Below are 19,453 nucleotides of genomic sequence, written 5' to 3'. Positions count from 1 at the left end.
AACGAAACAGGAGAGTAAATCGGAGGGAAGCGAAGGAAAGCGAAGCCAAAGCAATGGAAAGCCAAGCAAACAACAGTTAACCTTTGGCTACACAGAAGGCCACTCCCAGTTTCCGGCTAACGCCCACATTTCTGCAGTCCGCTTGAGGCAGGAAAAATTAATTAAGCACGCTTTAAATTTAATTTCATTTGTTTTTCCTCAGTTTCGGCAGAGAGAGAGAGGTAGGTTCGGGCATGGGTCCGAGGTCTGTGCGAGGTCCGCCTGCATTTGGTATCCTTCCCCTCGGTCCCCACCCACTTGAGGGAAGTCTCTCATTGCCTTGGTCATTCGTCTTCCATTTCGTGTTTTAATGAGCTTCATGCGCCACACGCTGCTTTCGCTTTCTCGTGCTGTTCCGTTCCCCCTTGTTTCTGCTTCTTTCACACTTTGTTTCGCTTTGGCTTGTTATTATTATTGTTTCTTCCTTTCTCACTCTCACACTTACTCTCCCTCTCACTCTAGTCATTTTTGTTTAATTGGTATACCCTGGCAGCGGGTGCTATTATTTTTATCAACAATTTCGATATGCTGCGTTTGGGATCTAAGACAAGGCAAATGGTGTAGTCTCATTTTCAACACAATATTTAGTTTGATCTCTTGTATACACCATCTTTAAATTTCTTAAAGGGTATTTGCGTCTTTGCTCCCCTTTGCCTCTGCTATTTTCTTGTCTGTGGGATTCTGTCCGCTCGCTGGCAAATTGCAAATTGCGGGTTAGCATTTCTTAATGTCAATGCCATTTTACAGAGCAATGCTCCACCAGAGTAAGAGTAATGAGCAGCAGAAAGAGAACTAACAGTCCGAGCAGAGTGAGAGTGGAGCTCGAAATAAAAGAGCAGAACCAAATGGACGAACTCTCAGTTGAACCGAACCCCGGAGGGGGACGCACCCCCTGGACAGACGAAACCAGAACAACGAAATTTTCCTTCTTCTTTTTTTGTTATTTTGTATTTTTTGTTTGTTTTTGCTTAAGTGTGCAAGTTAATTGAATTGGGGCTTATGCGTGGGGTGGACATTCGAACAGCAGGACTGAAATGCTACAGTTCCTACTAATTGTTAATGGCTGACAGAGGAGCTGGCAGGAGAGAGAGAGGAGCTGCATGCATTTATGGTAATGTCGAACGCAGCGGGGGGTGTGCTGAAGCACTGTTATGAGGCAAATTGAAGTGCGGATCAGGGCCGGGGGTGCAACAAATTGAAAGTGTTAATGATTGTGGCTAGAAATGGTAATGAGGGCAGGGGAGCCACGATGGCAGTTAGTGAAATAATTAAACATGTTGCTTAAATGGAGCTGTAACATTTTTGCGTAGTAAGTTTGGAATTTTCCCTGAAAACTCTCAATATATTTATTAAAATAAATAGACACATATTCAGTATTTTAAAATATTTAGCTAAGATTTCATTTTGATCTCAAAACAACTTTTTCTGCCTTTTCAACTTTACAGATTAAAAAATTTTCCCCACAGGCATCCATCACTTATGTAATTTTCTTTGCATGGCAAAACATAATTAAACGAATCTAATCCAATCAGTTTCTGACTGGCTAAACAGAGCAGAGCAAATACCTGAAATGTTTCCAGAGAATCTCCCACATCTCGCTCCTCCCTTACATCCATTACCCATTTCTCTCCCCAACTAACTTCGCACATCTCTTCTTCGGTCCTGCTCTTTCCTCACCATCTGTATATCTCACTAATCGGTATAAATCCTGTAACTAAACCGAAAATGCCCGTCATTAACTTGGCTATACCACCTGATACCCTTATACATTATGCACCTGATACAACCTCAGAGCCGTTCATGCCTTCAGACATTAATTTAAAGGCCTCTCTTGCCTTCCTGCCTTCCTGCTTGCCTGGCTTGCCTCAATGATGTATATTTCTCTGGCACTCTTTCCCTGCACTGAAGAGACAAAACCAATAAACCAAATGCTGAATAACAGTCTTGCCACATGCCCCCTTTTTGGGTGGTGTCAGAGGGCATGGTTTATCGCTCAGACAACGCGCAATTTTTCGTTTTAATAACAATATTTACTCATCATAAAGTATAAATGAAGGCATAATGTGTTGACGTGATATATATACAGATATCCGCATGTATTTATGTCTGTATCTGCATCTGTATCTGCACGATATGATGAGAGTTTCGCTTACTGGCGGCGGCGGTAGGCACAGCTGACAGAAAGCCTGACATGACCCATTCCGTGGGGGGTTGACGACAAATTTCAGGACTGTTTCAACGTTTTTCCTGCTTCAAGGTTTTTTATGCACTTGGAAATAGGGTACTATGATTTTTGGATTGTTGGAAATATTTGAAATTTTCATCTGTGGATTCTTATATTGAAGTACATCTTTCTCAGTGAAGTTATATCGGCATAATATAGCTGCCATATAAACAATGGATCTGAAAGAGTATTAAAATCTTCGACTCCCGAATTGCTGGCTCTTCTTTAATTTGTCTTTTTGGGTGTCGGGACCCATTTGTGTCGTTGCCCATGAGGACTTCACTTACGTTGACACACAAAATGGCAATATTTACAGGGGAAGATGGAGAATTGGGAGAATGGAGAGGGCCACTGAGCGGTTGTTGGGTGCGCAAAATATTGGAAATTCAAATAAACACAGAACAGGCGCGAAAACATCAGCCGATTCGGCCCCACTGCCAATCCCCTGGCAATCCCTACAATCAACAAAACGTGCGACACGTGCAGACTGTCAAATGGCGTCCGATGGCGCCACCTCAGCCCCTGTAACCGGGGAAAGTCAAATACCCATTCCCAATCTCACAGGCAGTTACCGCCCTACACAGACAGCCTCCAGCACACAGACACACACACACTGCCACCCTCTCTCAGACAGCCTTCAGCACCCACTACCACCTAACATACCCTCTCGTACAGCCTCCAGCAGCAAGGAACCTCCCCTTATGCTCGCCCATCAATCAATGAGTCTTAGTCGATTTTTGTGGGCGACGTTTAACGGGGCGTATGCGCAATTAATGCGATTTGCTCCGAGGAGAGAGAGAGAGATAGGAAGAGAACACTTTAATACTTGAGGAATTTGGTGTACCAAATGATAAGGAGAAATGAGAAACGAGAGCTTTCCATTGAAGAACTCGTGAATTTTCTGCTCTAATTGCATTTTGCGAAAGTTTTTTTTGTGTTGTTATATTTAAAGCTGTAAAAGTCGCCATAATTATCGCGATAATTGCTCACGCATCGTTAATTGAAGTTGAATAATTGCTAGAGAGAGGGAAAAGGAGACACAGAAAGAGAGAGAGATAGAGGGAGACACGCAATCGAGATGAGCGGAAAATGTGAGATAAGTGTGGAAAAGTGTCGATTATAATGAGCCAACTAACCGCAAATCGGTCTAGATTTGGTCGGTAATTATCAAGAACAAAAGAGGGAAACTTAACGAGCAAATACGAGCATGTACATCTAAAGAGAAGGAGACTGCGATGAGTATTGCGGTGGGGTTCCATGGAGAATTGACTTTCACAAATCAAAATATATGGATGTACAATTTATTGGGACACCACACAAATCATCATCAGGCCTGTCAATGTCCGCACTAAAAAAAATAAACATGAATCAACCACATGGCAAATCGAAAGTTTATTCAACTCCAAAACGAAAGTGAATATGGATATGAATAAGTGCTTTTGGTATATTTTAGCATACATATATCCGATTAAATCAACATCAATAACTCACTTATGGCACCCAATTCATTTAGAAGCCACAGAACACACAAATCCCCCAACAATTTCAACCAGAACAGAACATTTTCTTCATCGCATTCAAAGTTAACCGAATTGTTATTAATTTTATAGACATTTTGTGCGTGTTTTGGGTGTGCGTGTCAGAACAATCGAAACCTTCCAGACAACAGCTCTCTGAGGTGGTGTCCCTGACCTCAGACTCGGTTTCCAGACAATGACTAAGTGAGGAGTGAATGACAAGGCAAGGCGGTTGGCAGCAGGGCAGGCAGCAGGGCTGTTGGTAGGCTGGTAGACGGCAGGATAGGCGGCCAGTGAGGCAACAATGCGTAACAAACAGGAAAGCAATAACAATTTGCAATTAGCCAAAACGCGTTGAAGACGCAACTTTATTTTCGACACTGTAGTTGAAGCGGTGGAGCAGTGGGGAGTGTTGGGGGGAGGGCAAGGTCAACGCATCAGCGTAGAAAATTAAAGTAGAAGATGATGATCTGGTTGCTAGCGAGGGTTGAAATTGGAGTCTGCAGGGCAATATTTTAATAATATTTGATTGAGGAATGAGATTGAGAAAAGGTCCACTATTATTGCTAAGATCCAAATAATGTATTTACTTGCAAAAACTCCATGAATATATGCTCCTTAAATTTTCTCTTAAACCTGCCCCAAAATGTATCCTGCACCAGGGCCAACCAACCAAGTTGATAAATGGATTTACTTACACTTTCCGAACGTACCAGCGAAACCTTCTACCTCTATACCCATCGCTCTCCCTGTAGACCTTCCCCTAGTAGACGCAGCCCGTTGCTTCTTAAGCAGTTTAGCATTAATTAAGTTTGAGTTGAAGTCGCAGACATTTGCCCGGGATGGGCTGGTGGATAATAGATGGGGCAGTGGCTGAAGTACTTCATTTAACTGTCTGTCTGCTTACCAAGTGATAAGCTGAACCAACCCACTCCTACCCCAGTGGGAGCTGAAAGTCTCGCCTAACTAATTGCTGCCTTTTAACACGTGGCCAAATGCTGCTTGGCTGCTCGGAAATTCACAACGGTGCGGTGTGCATTTCCTGGCCAGACCCAGACCCAGACCCAGACAGCAGCAAACTCCATGCGGAGCGCCCCAGCCCTTAGCTGGATGATTAACTGCATCAGGTATTGGTCTCTCGGAAAGTGCAGTAGTAGGGCTGGTGTTTGCTTTTATCAGCCATCATCAGTTTTTTGCTTTGTCGCGTTATGCGTCAGCGCACTAAGCCAACATTTTTACACCTAAGAGCAGATAAAGAGCAGAGCTCCGGACAACGGACAGGGAGTAGACCTATTGCAAAGTACGGTACGGCTGACTGGATGGCGGACAGCATTTAACAGTTGATTAGACCACGTTCCCCGGATAGAGCCGTCGGGATGGAAGTGGACAGAAGCCGCCACCTCCCACAAAATAGCCGTGGGGATGAGTGACAGTGCCCCCGTCTGGTGGCTCAATCTTCTACGTCTGCTGCTCGTATTTTCGGCCTGAATGGACGCGAGACATGGCTAAGCGTATTACCAGGCCGCATTACCGTTAAGTTTACAGTTTAACTATGAAAGCAAGTGCGAGAGCCGGAGAACGAAGGCGCCCCCACGTTCCATTAGCCGATTTTACGCATACGCCGCGTGGTGTCCATAAAAAATGCAACGCTGCATTGTTTAGCAAGCAAAAACAGAACACAGGCACACCCAGGCAAAAGCAAAACAAACAAAAAAGCAAAACCCACATAAAATACTAGAAAAAATGGCAGAAAATAAAATAAAAGAAATGCGAAAGTAGCCGCCAGAGCATGGATGTTGTGCGGTTGGTGGGGGGGCAGGCGTGGCAACATTCTTTTTACGTGCCGGGGCATGCAAAGTGCAAAGCTGCCAACTGCATCTGTGATGATGATGATGATAGTCGTGGTGGTACTTGGTGATGATGTTGAATGGTGGAAGCTGGAAGTGGTGGCGCCCCGCCAAAGCGCAGCTGGGAAATCGCATTTTGACCCCATCCATATTGATGGGCAAACACGGAATGCATTTCATGATGAACACGATAATTCATGGATTGCTCTCGTTTTGTTTTCATCGGAAATATGTATAAATGTATGAATATTTTCAAAGAATAAATTGAAATTTAAGAAGTTTTTGCTTTAAATTGCTAGGCCTTTCTTTTTTTTTTTTTTGAAGCTTCAATCAAATGTACCTTTAGATTAGTTTCTTGTCAAGTTTTTGCTTACCACCCATGCGTACGTCATTTTCTTCGACCTTTTCCATAATTCAAGCGGAATATCTTATCATTCATTCCCCAAAATTAAATGCTAATCTTGTCCAGACATCTCCGTTTAACAAATCGCTGGGGTAGCCCACCAAATGATTGCTCATTCTTCTGGGAGTGACTCTTTTTTTTCGGTGTGTGTGTGTGTGTTGGCTTTTAGTCGTCGCAATGCAGCCAAAAGGCGGCTGGAAGGACGGATGTAAGGAAGGAAGGAAGATAAATGGAATTGAAAAGCAATACAAATCCACAAATCAAAATATGTCTGAAATGTTTGATGGGAAATAGGGGGGGGGGAGTGTTTCGACTTATGGGGCGGCTTGCTGTCGTTTATTCTGTGTGGCAATGACATGCGACAAAGTTGCAGCTGAAATGGATCCATAGATGGAAATGGAAATGGAAATGGGAGTTGCACATCCCCAATGCCCCTCCATCTATGTATGTCTCCTTTTGCGCTACATCTTATGGAACATACAGAACCCATAACCAGTTACCAGAAACAGTATCCGAGAACCGAAACAGAACAGCACAGAACAGATCCCAGACAATGCAAGATGAAGCTCTGAGGCGGCTTTGAAGCAGTGCCAAGAACCCCAAAAACTTCAACTCCCTTTGTCGTTTGTTCAACCCTGCCCTGCCCTCTCTTTTTCCCATCCTCTTGGCCAAAAGCTGCCAAAAAATGTTTGCTCTAGAGATTTCTACACATTTATTAAAGAGAAATGGGCAGAGAGGGAGGGAGAGAGATGGTGACAATGCAGGCAGCCTATGGCTTTTGGGAGTAACGGGTGTACGGTATGGATATTAATCATCGGGCAGACTTAAATTGCAAATGAAATCGGAATTGGGCAACGGTGCGTACGCGTATCGTAGTTGAGTAGTTCGAGAGGGTGAGCCAGTGGAGCGTTGTCAGAGCAAGAGGGGAGAAAGAGAGCGCCCCATGGGTGTGGGAAATTGGCAGACTCTGTCAAGCATTTTGTTGGCTGCAGCAAACACACACATATTTCCATATACATGTATATGTATTTGTGTATGTATATGTACATATATTCACAGAGATTCAGAGTCAGAGTGAAAGAGAGATATCCATTAAACAAACACAGTGAAATAGCCGCTGACATAAAGCAACCATGACTGTTCCCGTCCCTCTGCCCTCTGCCTCTGCCCATCCCATGTCCTGGCCATGTCCTGGCGTTGTCTCTGTCTCGATGTCGCCTCGCTGGCGCCAACTGTCGACTGCTTTAGCTTTGCCTTCAAGCTTTACATATACCACACATATGAATATGTATGCATATCTATACATACATACATCGCAAACACATCTATTTATCTGTTTCATCAGCATATTGCCATTTGTTGAGATATTCTTTAAATAATTTTTCCCCATCGGTCTTGTGCTCTTTGCAGGTCCCGCAACCGTTCAAATGGTTTCCCAGAGTCGACCGCCGCCACCGATGACGGTGCCCGTCCAGGTGCCGCAGTACGTCAATGAGAATGGAACTGTGACCCACGTGATGCTGTCCCCGCAGCAATACCAACAGCTCCATCCCGGACAGGGACACCTGCATCCACCGCCATTCGTAAGTAGTTTCTCCATCCCTGAGAGTTATCCGTTAAGTGTGATTAACTTGTGGGAGTGAGGGAGAGATGCGCCTAGATCAGGCATGAATAGAGTAGAGAATTCTAAAGATAGGCTTTACATGAACTAAAGTGGGCATCGGTTGGATTTGTTTGAAGGTTACTCTTTGCTTTTAGCTCTAATTGGATTCTTTATAATTGAATGGAATAGTTTTTCCAAGGAACTTAAACTAGTGACCCCATTTTCCACCCGTTAAAATGAATGTTCATCGATACGAATCAGTGAGATTCATAAATTTTCAATAGCATTCAACAGCTATCAAGCTTAAGTGTAGTTTATTTGTACAACCTTTAATGTATTTTCATAAACTTAGTTTCAAATTTATTATAATTTATGAACGTTTCCCATAGTACCCAAAGTACCTGAAAACTGTAGACAAGCCATGCATTTTTAATGACTTGAAACCAAAGTTCCACAACAATCTGGAGTAAGCTATTCAAAAATGCAATTGCTTATGGACATGAAACTTTGCACCAAAATATGATTTGATTCAGATTTTCAATCTTCAATACTTCGTTTTGTACTTTACGAGGTCTGTAATATTTCAAATGGGAAAAATTGATGCTGTTTCTTTGCCAGCCCATCAAAATGTGCAAAATATATTGCCTTCTTGTCACTCTCTGTGCGCTCGTAAATACCATATAGATCTCCCATTTGGATAGCAAATTGAATCCCACTTCCTCGAAAATCCACAATTCTCACAGAGCAAGCGGCAGGGCTGCTTATCAATTATTTTACTGCTAATTGAGCGAACAATATTGCAATCAGCGAATGCAACAATAATTCCCCGATGCTAATTCGATTTTCAAGTGAAATTTTCATGGGGGCGAGGCGAGGCGAGGCGGTGCGAGTCGCGAGTGTCGTCTCGTCTGGTAATATAATTTATTGTGCACCGGATCGGATCCGGGTAAAGTTGTTCCTAGAAAACAATTCAATTGCTCGGTGGCCTGGCTATCAGGGGGCTGATACAAAAGGAGGAGACTGTTTATGCCAGCTGGTTTATTCATTGCGAAACTAAGCCCCAGCAGAACTGCACTTGGAACAATGGAAAGCAACTCCCTCCGCTTTGAGACTGACGATCTAAAATGGCTAAACTTTTAGCCAAATGCCAATTACAACAAAAAGCAAAACTATTAAAATAAAGTTTAAACAAAAGCAAATGGTAATAAAAAACATTAAATGGAAAAACAGCTGGCAAGCTGTCGACCAACGCGACGCTTTGCATCTATAATTTATTTATTTATTGGTTAGTTAGTTTATAAACTGCAATTTCGCTTTGTTTGCTTATTGTGTTTTGTGTTTTGTGTTTTGTGTTTGTGTGTGCCACTGCATACATTGTGTTTGTGTCTGACTCTGACTCGGAGAGAAGCCCCTGAGCGGGGGAAAACCACAGCGGAAAAGCGTGAAAATTGCATAACTAATTAGCTGCTCGCATTATTCCAGTCTCCGTAGGTGAGTCACCCAACCGGTCACTCTCCGGCAAATATTTGAGTGCAAAAATGCAATTACCTCTGACTCTGCTCTGCCTTTCGTTTCGCAAGCTGTCATTTAGGCGTGAGCTTTGACAATCATTTGACTGGACGGAGGGAGCGGGAGGTGCCACGAAGACGTTTGCTTTGAATGCTAATTGCCAGCGAACCTACTGTGGGGGGGCTACGTGACCAGAGGGGGCGCACTCGGCAACTGATTGCCAGATGAACACAGTTTGTTGTTTGCCTGCCAGGGTTCATTGGAAGCAAAGTTCGCATGAGACATAGTTTCTTCACCTTTAGTTTTGTAGGAAAAATTATATTTTATTATGGCTATTTGTTGAGATTATATGGTAGGATTTTTGGTATTTTTTTGATCATCTAACAGAGAAATTAAGCTTTCCATCAAACCACAGTTGGGACGAATAAGAATAGAATATATTTCTAAAAGAATTCTGATTAGTTTTCAATTAGGTTCATAAATATTAAAGTCTTTCCTCCGCTTTTTCTTAAATAAATACCCCAGCAATTGTCTAGCGTTTTCAATAATAGAAAAATTACTTTGCAGTTACATTTGTGTGCTCTTGAAATGTTACAAATTGCTGACATTTTAAATTGTTGTTAAATTTAGCATTATTATATTTTTGCTCCATTACCATTCGGAACTAGTTCGGCTCCCATGAGAAGCGGCCAAAGGCAAAGGCAGAGGCAGCGGCAGCGGCACATGCATTCCATTCAAATTGCCTCGCTAATTTGCAAAATAGCTAAAAAAAAAATGAAAATAAAATAGATGGTTGTTAACCAAAGCAGATGAGCGTTACCCATTCACATCACGTTTCGGACCACTCCTGCCTCTGGCTGTGTCATCCCCACAGTCTGGCCTGTCAGCCAGGCCACTGTCGGGAGGCCACTTATGTCTAATAATTTAATAATAACAATTTCATTGTACAACATAAACATTCTCATCATTTCTTTTATGTGCAGAAAGTTGTTAGCGAAAATTCGATTGAAATATTTTCAATTTGCATTGGGGAAAACCGCTACCCATTCCGCCTTGAATAGAGCGGGAATAGCTCTCTTGATGCTACGAGTTCGTGACTAAGTCCCATACAGAAATTGGTTGGCATTCCGGTTCTGACTTAGCGCCTAACGCAATTTAAATTCTGTTACCCAACAACACCCACTTGTCCCGCTTGATGTTATTTATTATAGTATTATCAATCTCTCAATTAAAAAAGAAATTAATTACATTGTGGATTATATAATTTCCAATGATTACTCGCTTTCCGGTTATGCTCTGAGGCAACGTCTCCCGTAATTGCTTGACACTTTTGGGTTGATTTATATTATTTGAGCGAGAAATCAAACAGTTTTTCCCCCAAAGAACATAAATTACGGGAGAAGACAATTAAAAAGGCAGTCAGAGCATAAAAAATGCATTAATTTTTAGGGGGTTAATAAATTAAAAATGTAGTCACAGTAGCCTGCAAAGGGAGGGGACTGTGAGACTGCTGATGTGGCAGGGTGGCCAACAAACGCCAACTGTCAAGCCGAGAAGGCAAACGTTTACCTTTAAACATTACATTTTCGATTTGCATAACAATTTGTAGACCCGAGCTAATGGTTGTTGATGTTGTTTTATCTAGTAAATGCAATCCATTACGAGTAAATGCTGGCCTGGCCCGGTCGTGCCCGCTGCTGGCTGGCAACATTTTTAGCCCATAGGTTAGGCGAAACTCCAGACCCCGGACCCCGGACCCCCAGAAACCCATGCCTCATTCGCCACTCGATGACTTTTAATTGAACTCCACTTGAGTTGAACTTTTGCTGTCACATTTTTACATAACTTGCCAGTCAGCAGCGGCCGCAGCCGAAGCAGTCCCAGCCTTAGCATCAGCCAGGCTCCAGCTCTGTCTCTGGCTCTCCTAATGCCATTTTGACAGTGGAAAACTTGATTAATGCATGCAGCGCCAACAACTTCATCCGTTTGCTGCCGGTTGTGGTTGGTGGTGCAGCTTCGGACACATGTGGCGTCGTCACGGTTTGTTGCTGAAATGAAAGTGCCCCGCGGTTGCTTGACTCGAGCTGAATTTTCCTTGACTTAATTAACAATTTGCTGCCACAACACACACACACACACTCACTCGCAGAGATATTCGCACAGCACAGAGCATACACAGTGCCACACAAAATGGCAGTTTCCGCTTGTGTGTTTATGTTGAAATGTTTATAATTTGATTGTATGCTAATTTGCATAGCATAGTCGTACGGTCGGCGTCTCTCTCCATCTGCGGAATCGCATTGCCATTATGCAACTTGAGCTATGCGCTCGGATAACTGTAACTGTCGCACCATATCCAAAGAGAAGCTTCAACTGAAACCGAAACTCTGTAGGTCTGCAGCTCTGCTGCTCTGCTGCTCTGTAACTCCCTCGCCGAATGAGTTTTCATCTTTCAATTTTTTTGTTTTTGCATTTTTTCTGTTGTGTGATAATCCTCTCCGACTGCTTTTGTTCTCTCAGTCATGGCGTTTCCGTTGTTGGACCAAAAAAAATAATAAAAGAAGAAACTCATTAACTTTGACCTATATTGGTGGCCTGGGCGGGCGGCGATATTCATATTTTATGATCATCCATAATAACCATGCAGCATCGTCCATTTTTGGGTGCTGGGTGTCGGCCTCTTTCCGAACGATAGTCAAGTGCCAACAATTAGGTGCAAAATGCTTTAAAGTAATCATAAAAAATTGCAAAACTTTTTTAAAGCCAACTTTGGACATGCAAAAAACCTGAAATTAGCTGTAGCATTTTCCAGCCAGTCTTTCGCTCAAAAATTATCAATCATCAGACATCTTGGGGTAATTTTTGCTGCGGGCGTGGATAATTGCCGGTGCCCATAAACAGCGAAACCAATTTGGTTAATGATTCGCTGTGGAAATCAGATCACACTAGAATTCAGTTCAAATTTAACTTTCAAACGGGTGCGCCATGTAGAATGCCTTGTCTAGAAGCTGCTTGCTGCGGCACTCCACATTGCACTGCTTGAGTGAATGTTAATGCTTACAGTGACTGGGCTGCATAAATTAAACAACCCATTAAATGGTTAAAAAACTACAAATTAATACCACTGCCTATATTCAGGTTAATGTTGAAATTACGAATCGGGTTCTTCAGCCTGGCGATATTTCGTTGGTGCTGTGACAGACAAGTGACTTTAAAAATGTCTGAACAACACCTTATATGGCTAAATATGTTTTGAAGTAGTAATACCTTATAGACACAATCTAAGAGATGAACTTACAAGTATACAAATATTATTTTCCGCTGTTTTACTCAAGCTATTCACCGTTTTAAATACAGGGGGTTGAGAGGGTTAAGTTTGGTATTTTTCTTGGTATACTTATGGTATTTTTTGTATATAGGAAGGTATATTGCGGTATATTTCTGCGGGCCATCCACTGTAATTAATTAATTTTCGAAAAAACATAGATTTAATCCCTGTGTTGTTGTTGCATTTGCAATTATTTACATTTCAAAAATTCAACTGATTGTTGAGCACAAGTTGTGCCAGTTGTCAAAGATTTTAAGCAACCAATTTCCAGTGAAATTGTCGAGTGAACTCCGCTAGAAAGTTCTCACAGGCGCGCTGATAACATTTGGCAAATTAATTAGTTATTGTTATCAGCGCTCGTTCTCCGTAAGACCGCGAATGTTATTTATAGCCAACGTGTAGATGTTGACGTGGTAGTTCTAGTTTGGATGGGAATGGGGAAAATGGAGCAGCAGCAGCAGCAAAAGAAAACTACCACAACGACAACATCGACCACAAGCAGCACCAGAAGAGTCGTGTTTAAAGTATTTAGACCACTTAAATGTAGTTATTAACCAACTAAACATAATGTTCCTTATCCACAGATAAGCGCCAATGGTACATCGCATTTCTATACGCCGGCCATGGCCGGCTATCCACCAGGTCCTGCTGGCAATGGACCACCACACTATCAAATGCCGCCGCCACAGGGTGCGCCACAGCAGCAGCCACCGCCCAGTGTAGGAGGCGGAGGTGGACCGCCGCAGCCTGTGAATGCGGCACAGCAGCAGCAGCAGCAGCAGCCACCGCCAGCAGTCCACACACATTCCCCGCACTCGCCGTCGCCGCCCAACTATCGGGATGAGCGCAGCCAGCGGCAACATACGAAGCTGCTACGGAAGTTGGAGAAGCAAAGGGAGTCCAGTGAGTGAACCAGCTGCCCAGCAGCTCTCTTGGAGGGATTACTAAAAAGTTGTTCTCTCTTTTCTGTAGATCCCGCCTTGTCCACGCCCACACATTCGCCTTCGCTGCGCGGTGTCAACGATCTGAATGGCCATCACACCAACAACAACAATAACAACAACATTCCCGTGGGTGTACTGCCCCTGCCACCGCACCTCAACAATCACAACCATCACATGAACAGCAACAACAACAACAACAGCAGCAGCCACTTGCACAACAACAACAATCATGTGCGTCGCCTCGCCCAGCAGCAACTGCAACAGCAGCAACAACAGCAACAGCTGCAGCAGCAGCAGCAGCCGCAGAGGAACGGCAATCCCAATGCCATTCCTCAAGGACCAGCCACGCCACTGCCCCAGCGAGCGGGCAGCAGTGTGGGTGGCGCCAGTTCGGTGGGCACATCCGAGGATGGCGAAGACAACTCCAGTTTGGCCGGAGAGGATGAGGAGGACTACCAGTCGACGATTGTGGAGCAAATCTCGGCCATTGAGAAGCCCGAGGTGATTGATGTGACCTCGCGAGCAGCGAAAATCATCTGGGAATCGCCCGTCATCACGGACGCCTTGCTCATCAATATGCGCGACCTGCGCTACCAGGTTCTGCTCAGCGACTCGGGCAAACAGTGCAAATACAAGAGTCTCTATCGAGGCGAGGCATACGAATGCATTGTGCAGGATCTGCAGCCGGGGCAGGACTATCTGGTGCGACTGCAGGTGCACTACCAGAAGCTGCAGGGCACTGTCAGCGAGCCAACAGAGTTCCGCACCCCAGCTTGTGAGCCGGACCAGCCTCTGCCCCCTAAGCTGGTGTCCCGCACCAAGAGCTCCATCAATCTGCGCTGGGCTGCACCGCCTGCGAATGGAGCGACCATTCAGCACTATCTGCTGGAGTACGACGAGGGCAAGGGCCAGCCCCTAAAGTTCGTGGAGCTGGCCAAGATCAAGGCCAAGCACTATGTGATCAGCAAGCTGCAGCCCACGACAGTCTACAGCTTCCGTCTGGCCGCCGTCAACGAGGTGGGCCAGTCCCTGTACTCGTCCATCAGCAGCTACAGCACCGCTGGCAATCCCCCAGCGGCGCCCAAGCCGCCGCAGCTGCACTCGAGCAGCCCCAGTTCGCTGAAGCTGTTCTGGGAGCGGCGCACCCAGGATGGGGACTTTCTGCTGCAGCTGCAGGATGCTGAGTCCGGACACGGCTACCTGAACACCTACAAGGGTACCGATCTCCACTACGAGTGCCTACAGCTGCGCCGGGCGTGCAGCTACCAGTTCCGTCTCCGGTCCGAGAACGAGGCCGGAGTCTCGCCCTGGTCGCCAGAGGTTAGCTACCGAACGGCTGCCGAGCGTCCGGGCAGGCCGGGCAAGCCTAGTGCCAAGGGCAAGATCCATGGCACCCACTTTAAGGCGCGCTGGGACACGCCCGCCGACACTGGTGGAGCGAGCATCCTTCGCTACCATCTGGAACTGAGCTCGGGGCCTGTGTTCGAGCGCATCTACAGCGGCTCCGAGTCCGAGGCCATGTGCGAGCGCCTGCAGCCCGGGACCACATATCAGCTGCGTGCCTGCTGCGAGGGTCCCGCCGGCCAGAGTCCCTACTCCGACATCGGACATGTCACCACAGAGGCTGTGGCCCCGGCGGCCCCACCTCCACCGTACTCCAGTGACCCGCCCTCGCCGTATGCAGCACTCCTGAAGCTCCATCAGCCTGAATACAATGGCGGGGCCCCCATCCTGGAGTTTGAGGTGCAAATGCGACGCTTGGAGCAAGTGCAGCCACCCCACATCGTGTACAGAGGCAAGCAGGCGTACTTTGTGGCCCAGGATCTGGTGCCTGGCGGCATGTACGAGGTGCAGGTGCGCGCCATCAATCGCATCGGAGCTGGCAACTGGTCCCAGTGGATGAAATTCACAGCAGCAGCTGCCGCACCAGGTGTGCCCGAGGAACTGCGCGTGCTGGTCAAGTCGGCCACCCATCTGAGCGTGAGCTGGCAGGCGCCGCTCCAGGACAACGGCGCTCCAGTCACCAACTACATCCTGAAGAGTGCCAGCCAAGAGAAGCGCAGCGAGGAGCAAGAGCAGGAGCCTCTGAGAGAGCCACCCAGCACGGAGTTCCACAACTGCTACCAGGGAGCGCTGACGTGTGCCGAACTGAGGAACCTCGCACCCTTCACACGCTACTTCTTCCGCATCCTGGCCAGCAATGCCGCCGGCTCTGGCACCGCCTCGGATGTGGTGTGTGTGAGCACCCCGGCCGCCGTGCCCGGCGCACCCCAAATGCAGGGCTACGAATTCACAGCCCAAGAGGTGACTCTCAACTGGACCCAGCCGGCGGCGCACGGCTCGCCCATCTGCTCGTACAACATTGAGTATGGAGAGCGGACGATTGCCACACCGGATGCGTGCACTCGTTACACAGTGACGGGGCTGATGCCCGAGACCAGCTACAAGTTCCGCGTCCAGGCCGTAAATGCCATCGGAGCCGGAGCATTCAGTGCCTATGCGAAGTTGACCACGCAGCCGGCGCCACCAGCTCCACCGCGCCTCGAGTGCAGCGGTGCGGGCCACAACTACATCAAGCTGAAGTGGGGCGAGGGTGGACCGGGCGGCAAGACCAATGGAGCAGCGGCCGCAGGTGGCGCTGACTTCACCAAGTACTTTGTGGAGATGTACGTGAGCCGAGCGAAGCAGTTCCAGGCCGTCTACTCCGGCACCAATTGCATGTGCAAGGTGCACAAGCTGCAGGAGCGCAGCAGCTATACCTTCCGCATCTACGCCCACACGGACAGGGCTGGCGATGGTGACTACTCCGAGGATTATGTGTTCGAGACGAGTGCCACGCTGCCGGCCAACATCAAGCCGCCTCGTGTCGTGCACGAGAACAGTGTGTGCCTGATGGATCTGCCCGGACAGTTGGGCATGCAGCTGACCCTCGAGTGGCAGCACTCGAAGAACTCCTTCCACGACCGTGTCGAGTACGAGCTGCAGTACGCGGTTCTGAGTGCCGCTGAACTGGAAACGGAGACGCCCAAGGGTCGCAGCAGCAGTTCCAGCGGCAGTGCGAGCGGAGCTCCACTCAATCTGGCCAACCAGGACTATCGTCAGCTGTACCGTGGCCCTGAGACAAAGTTCACCATTGACAATCTGGCTGCGGGCACCTGTTACCAGTTCCGCGTCTGTCCCGTGAGGATAGCGTCCGGCGGAGAGCTGCTCTACGGCCAGCCATCGAGTCCGTTGCGGTATCAGGTGTCCAACGAGCTGGATCCCAGTTCGGCCACCTGCCACCACCACCTGCACGGCTCCACGTCCCCCAATACGGCCACACACTCCTCGCAGCGAAGCAGCCGGAAGCTGTCGGCGGGTAATGGCTCCACCAATGGCCTGCACCTGAGGTCCGTGAGTGCCTCGGCCATCAGTGGCAGCAGCGGCGTGGGAGCCGATCCCCTGGCCATTGGCAGGCTGCAACAGGAGCTGTCGAACTTCAATGCCTGCGGCGATCCACTGCATCACCATCATCATCACCACCACCATCATCATCAGCCGTGTGGCGGCGATGGCAACGCATCGTCTGGCTCCTCCACGGCAGGCTCGAGCTGTGCCGGCTCCAATCTCCTTCTGCGCGGCAATCACATGCATCACCAGCACCACTTGCATCACTCCCATCACATGCACCATGCCCATCATCCGCACGGCGGCGGTGTCGTCGGCGCCATCACCGGTAGCTCCTCAACGGCCATCTCCGCACGACTGGCCAGCCAGGGCGGTTCCCTGCGTCGCTTTGCGGCCAAGATGACGTCTCTGTACAGCAATCGGAAGCGGCTGAGTGACCAGCAGAAGGCCGTCTGCATTGTGGTTTCATTTCTGTTCGTCACCATCCTGGCGGCGATGCTGGTCAACATGTTGCGCGGCTAAAGTGACTCTCCAACTGTAAGCATGCAAATCACAGCAAAATCGATAACAAAAAAGTAACAAAAAATGTGAAGAAACAAAACGAAGGAATAAAACAAATGCACTTTATGTATGTCTCAAAGAAGTGATTCAAACAATTAGTTGTAATTATGTATTTTTTATATAAACAAAAACGAAATCAAAATCAAATTGTAAATTGTCTAATTTTAAACAAACGAAACTGAAAACCAACCAACCAGCAAAATAAGAACAGGAAACACCTAGAAGAAAAAAACACAATAAACGATGGCGGAACAAAAGGATTAAAACTAATACATTCACACACGCGTCTAAATGTTTGTAAAATGTTACAATAATGGTATTTACTTACGAGTACATATATGTAATATTTGTTGTTGCTAAAAATCATTGTCACAAAACGAAACAAAACAAAAGAATAATCTCCATATGTGCTATATAAAAAGAGTTTTTTATACCCCCTGCTCCACTCTCTCTCAAAAAGAAACAACTGTAAGGCTCACGAGTACTTGTCAAACCTGCTCCAAAATGCTTCTCAAACTGTTAATTTAATGCGCGTATGCGATGGCATGGCAGGCAGCTTTGGCAAGACACACAAACATTTGCATTTGCTCTGCATGTAAGACTAGCATTTGGAGGCGTGACCCAGCCCCCTAAATACTTATACATTCTTGAAACAGATCCGAATTTTGATTATTAATTTTAAATGATTTGTGTGAAAACACTCTAGGAATGTAAATAATAGTTCAAGCTACATAAACAAAAAAAAAAACAAAAAACTATGAAAAGGCATAGTGGGCCGTAAAAATAATGGAGAGCAAATGCAAAACGATTTAAAAACGAAATAAATGAATTTATTAGACTACCAGCAAACAAGTATTCCCGTGCTGTACAATTGTTTCCCCAATCGCTCCAATTTACACACATACACACTTGCATAGATATATAAATGTATGAATATGTAAACAGCAGACGCTTTTTTCCATTCTCACAAAACATTTTTATACGAATTATATTACACAATTTATTATGATAAACCATTAAATACATATTCAAAGGACAACCACACAAGATGAGGAAAACGCAAAAAGGGAGAACCAAGGCAAGTCCCCAGTTGGGGCTGCCATATTGTTGGCTCATTGTTGCATTTTTTCACAACCGACTAAAACAAATTGAATCCAAAATATTTTTGTATGCTTGTCCACTGCTATAGCAGTCCCAACTGGGAAAAATGAAGAAATATGAAAATGAAAACGAAAAATTATTTAGTATATATGAATATATATGAAATTTATAGCCTAATTAATGCAACGCAAAGTGATTTATATTCCAATTATTATTATTTTTCTAATAAAATAAATTAAAATAAATGTAATTGTTTCTTTCCATAGCATTTAATGTGAATTATACAAAAACGGAATCTTATCTACAACAAAAAAAAGAAAATCACCACAAAAATCCCAAAAAAACGAAAACAAAAACAAATGTTTGTTCATGTAAAAAATAAACATTTGCTTGATGCAAATTTAAAACAAAACAACATATATACATATATATATATATATGAATAAATAAAAATAAACTTAAATCGGAATCAAATGATATATAAATGGAAATTATGTAATGTTTCTATGTTTACAACGGTAAATGGTTACAATATATATTATATATGTGTGTATAAACGAAAAATACAACAATATACATGTATCTAATTATATATACCTATGTGTCGATTTATTTGTTTATCTTATATAAATGACGCAACATTACGACAACAAAAATAAATGAAACAACAACAAAATCTATATACATATATATAAAATTTATTTGCAAATATATATATATGAAACATTTAAAATAAATGCGATATACAAATAATAAACATTAAACTGGTGTTTTTAATTATCGAAAGTGGTGGTTTTTAATCTGAAAAATACTTACCAAACAATGTCGATGAAGAAAGGATTGCGAGAAGGTGCTGAATCTATTGCTTCCAGAGCTGCTCAATCTGTAGTTTGTGGACTAAATGTAGTATATTTTAGACACTCCGAATCCAGACGCTTAAATCAGGTTAAAATTAAATACGCCTTAGTTTAGATATTTTGTATTATTTTT

At 45.2% G+C, this 19,453-nt stretch overlaps 1 protein-coding gene across 5 annotated transcripts in view; it reads left to right on the top strand.

Annotated features, from left to right (window-relative positions):
- LOC117582435 (fibronectin type-III domain-containing protein 3A) overlaps positions 1–18,578 on the top strand; it is a 116,629-nt gene extending 98,051 nt beyond the window's left edge. For 4 of the 5 annotated variants that reach the window (XM_034270140.1, XM_034270138.1, XM_034270142.1 and 1 more), the window contains 3 exons: positions 7,441–7,613; positions 13,055–13,373; positions 13,443–18,578. In XM_034270140.1, coding sequence (XP_034126031.1) covers positions 7,441–7,613; positions 13,055–13,373; positions 13,443–17,323 — 4,373 coding nt within the window. In that variant the 3' untranslated portion in view covers positions 17,324–18,578. Of the gene's footprint in view, positions 1–7,440; positions 7,614–12,653; positions 12,995–13,054; positions 13,374–13,442 lie in introns of those variants that run through there. The other variant, XM_034270143.1, reaches the window with a different exon arrangement.
- Positions 18,579–19,453: the final 875 nt, after the last annotated feature.

Source organism: Drosophila guanche, unplaced genomic scaffold (genome assembly GCF_900245975.1).
Source record: "Drosophila guanche unplaced genomic scaffold, DGUA_6, whole genome shotgun sequence".
NCBI classification, from domain to species: Eukaryota; Metazoa; Arthropoda; class Insecta; order Diptera; family Drosophilidae; genus Drosophila; species Drosophila guanche.
The sequence above is the reverse complement of the archived record's forward strand: the minus strand, read 5'-3'. Positions and strand labels throughout refer to the sequence as shown.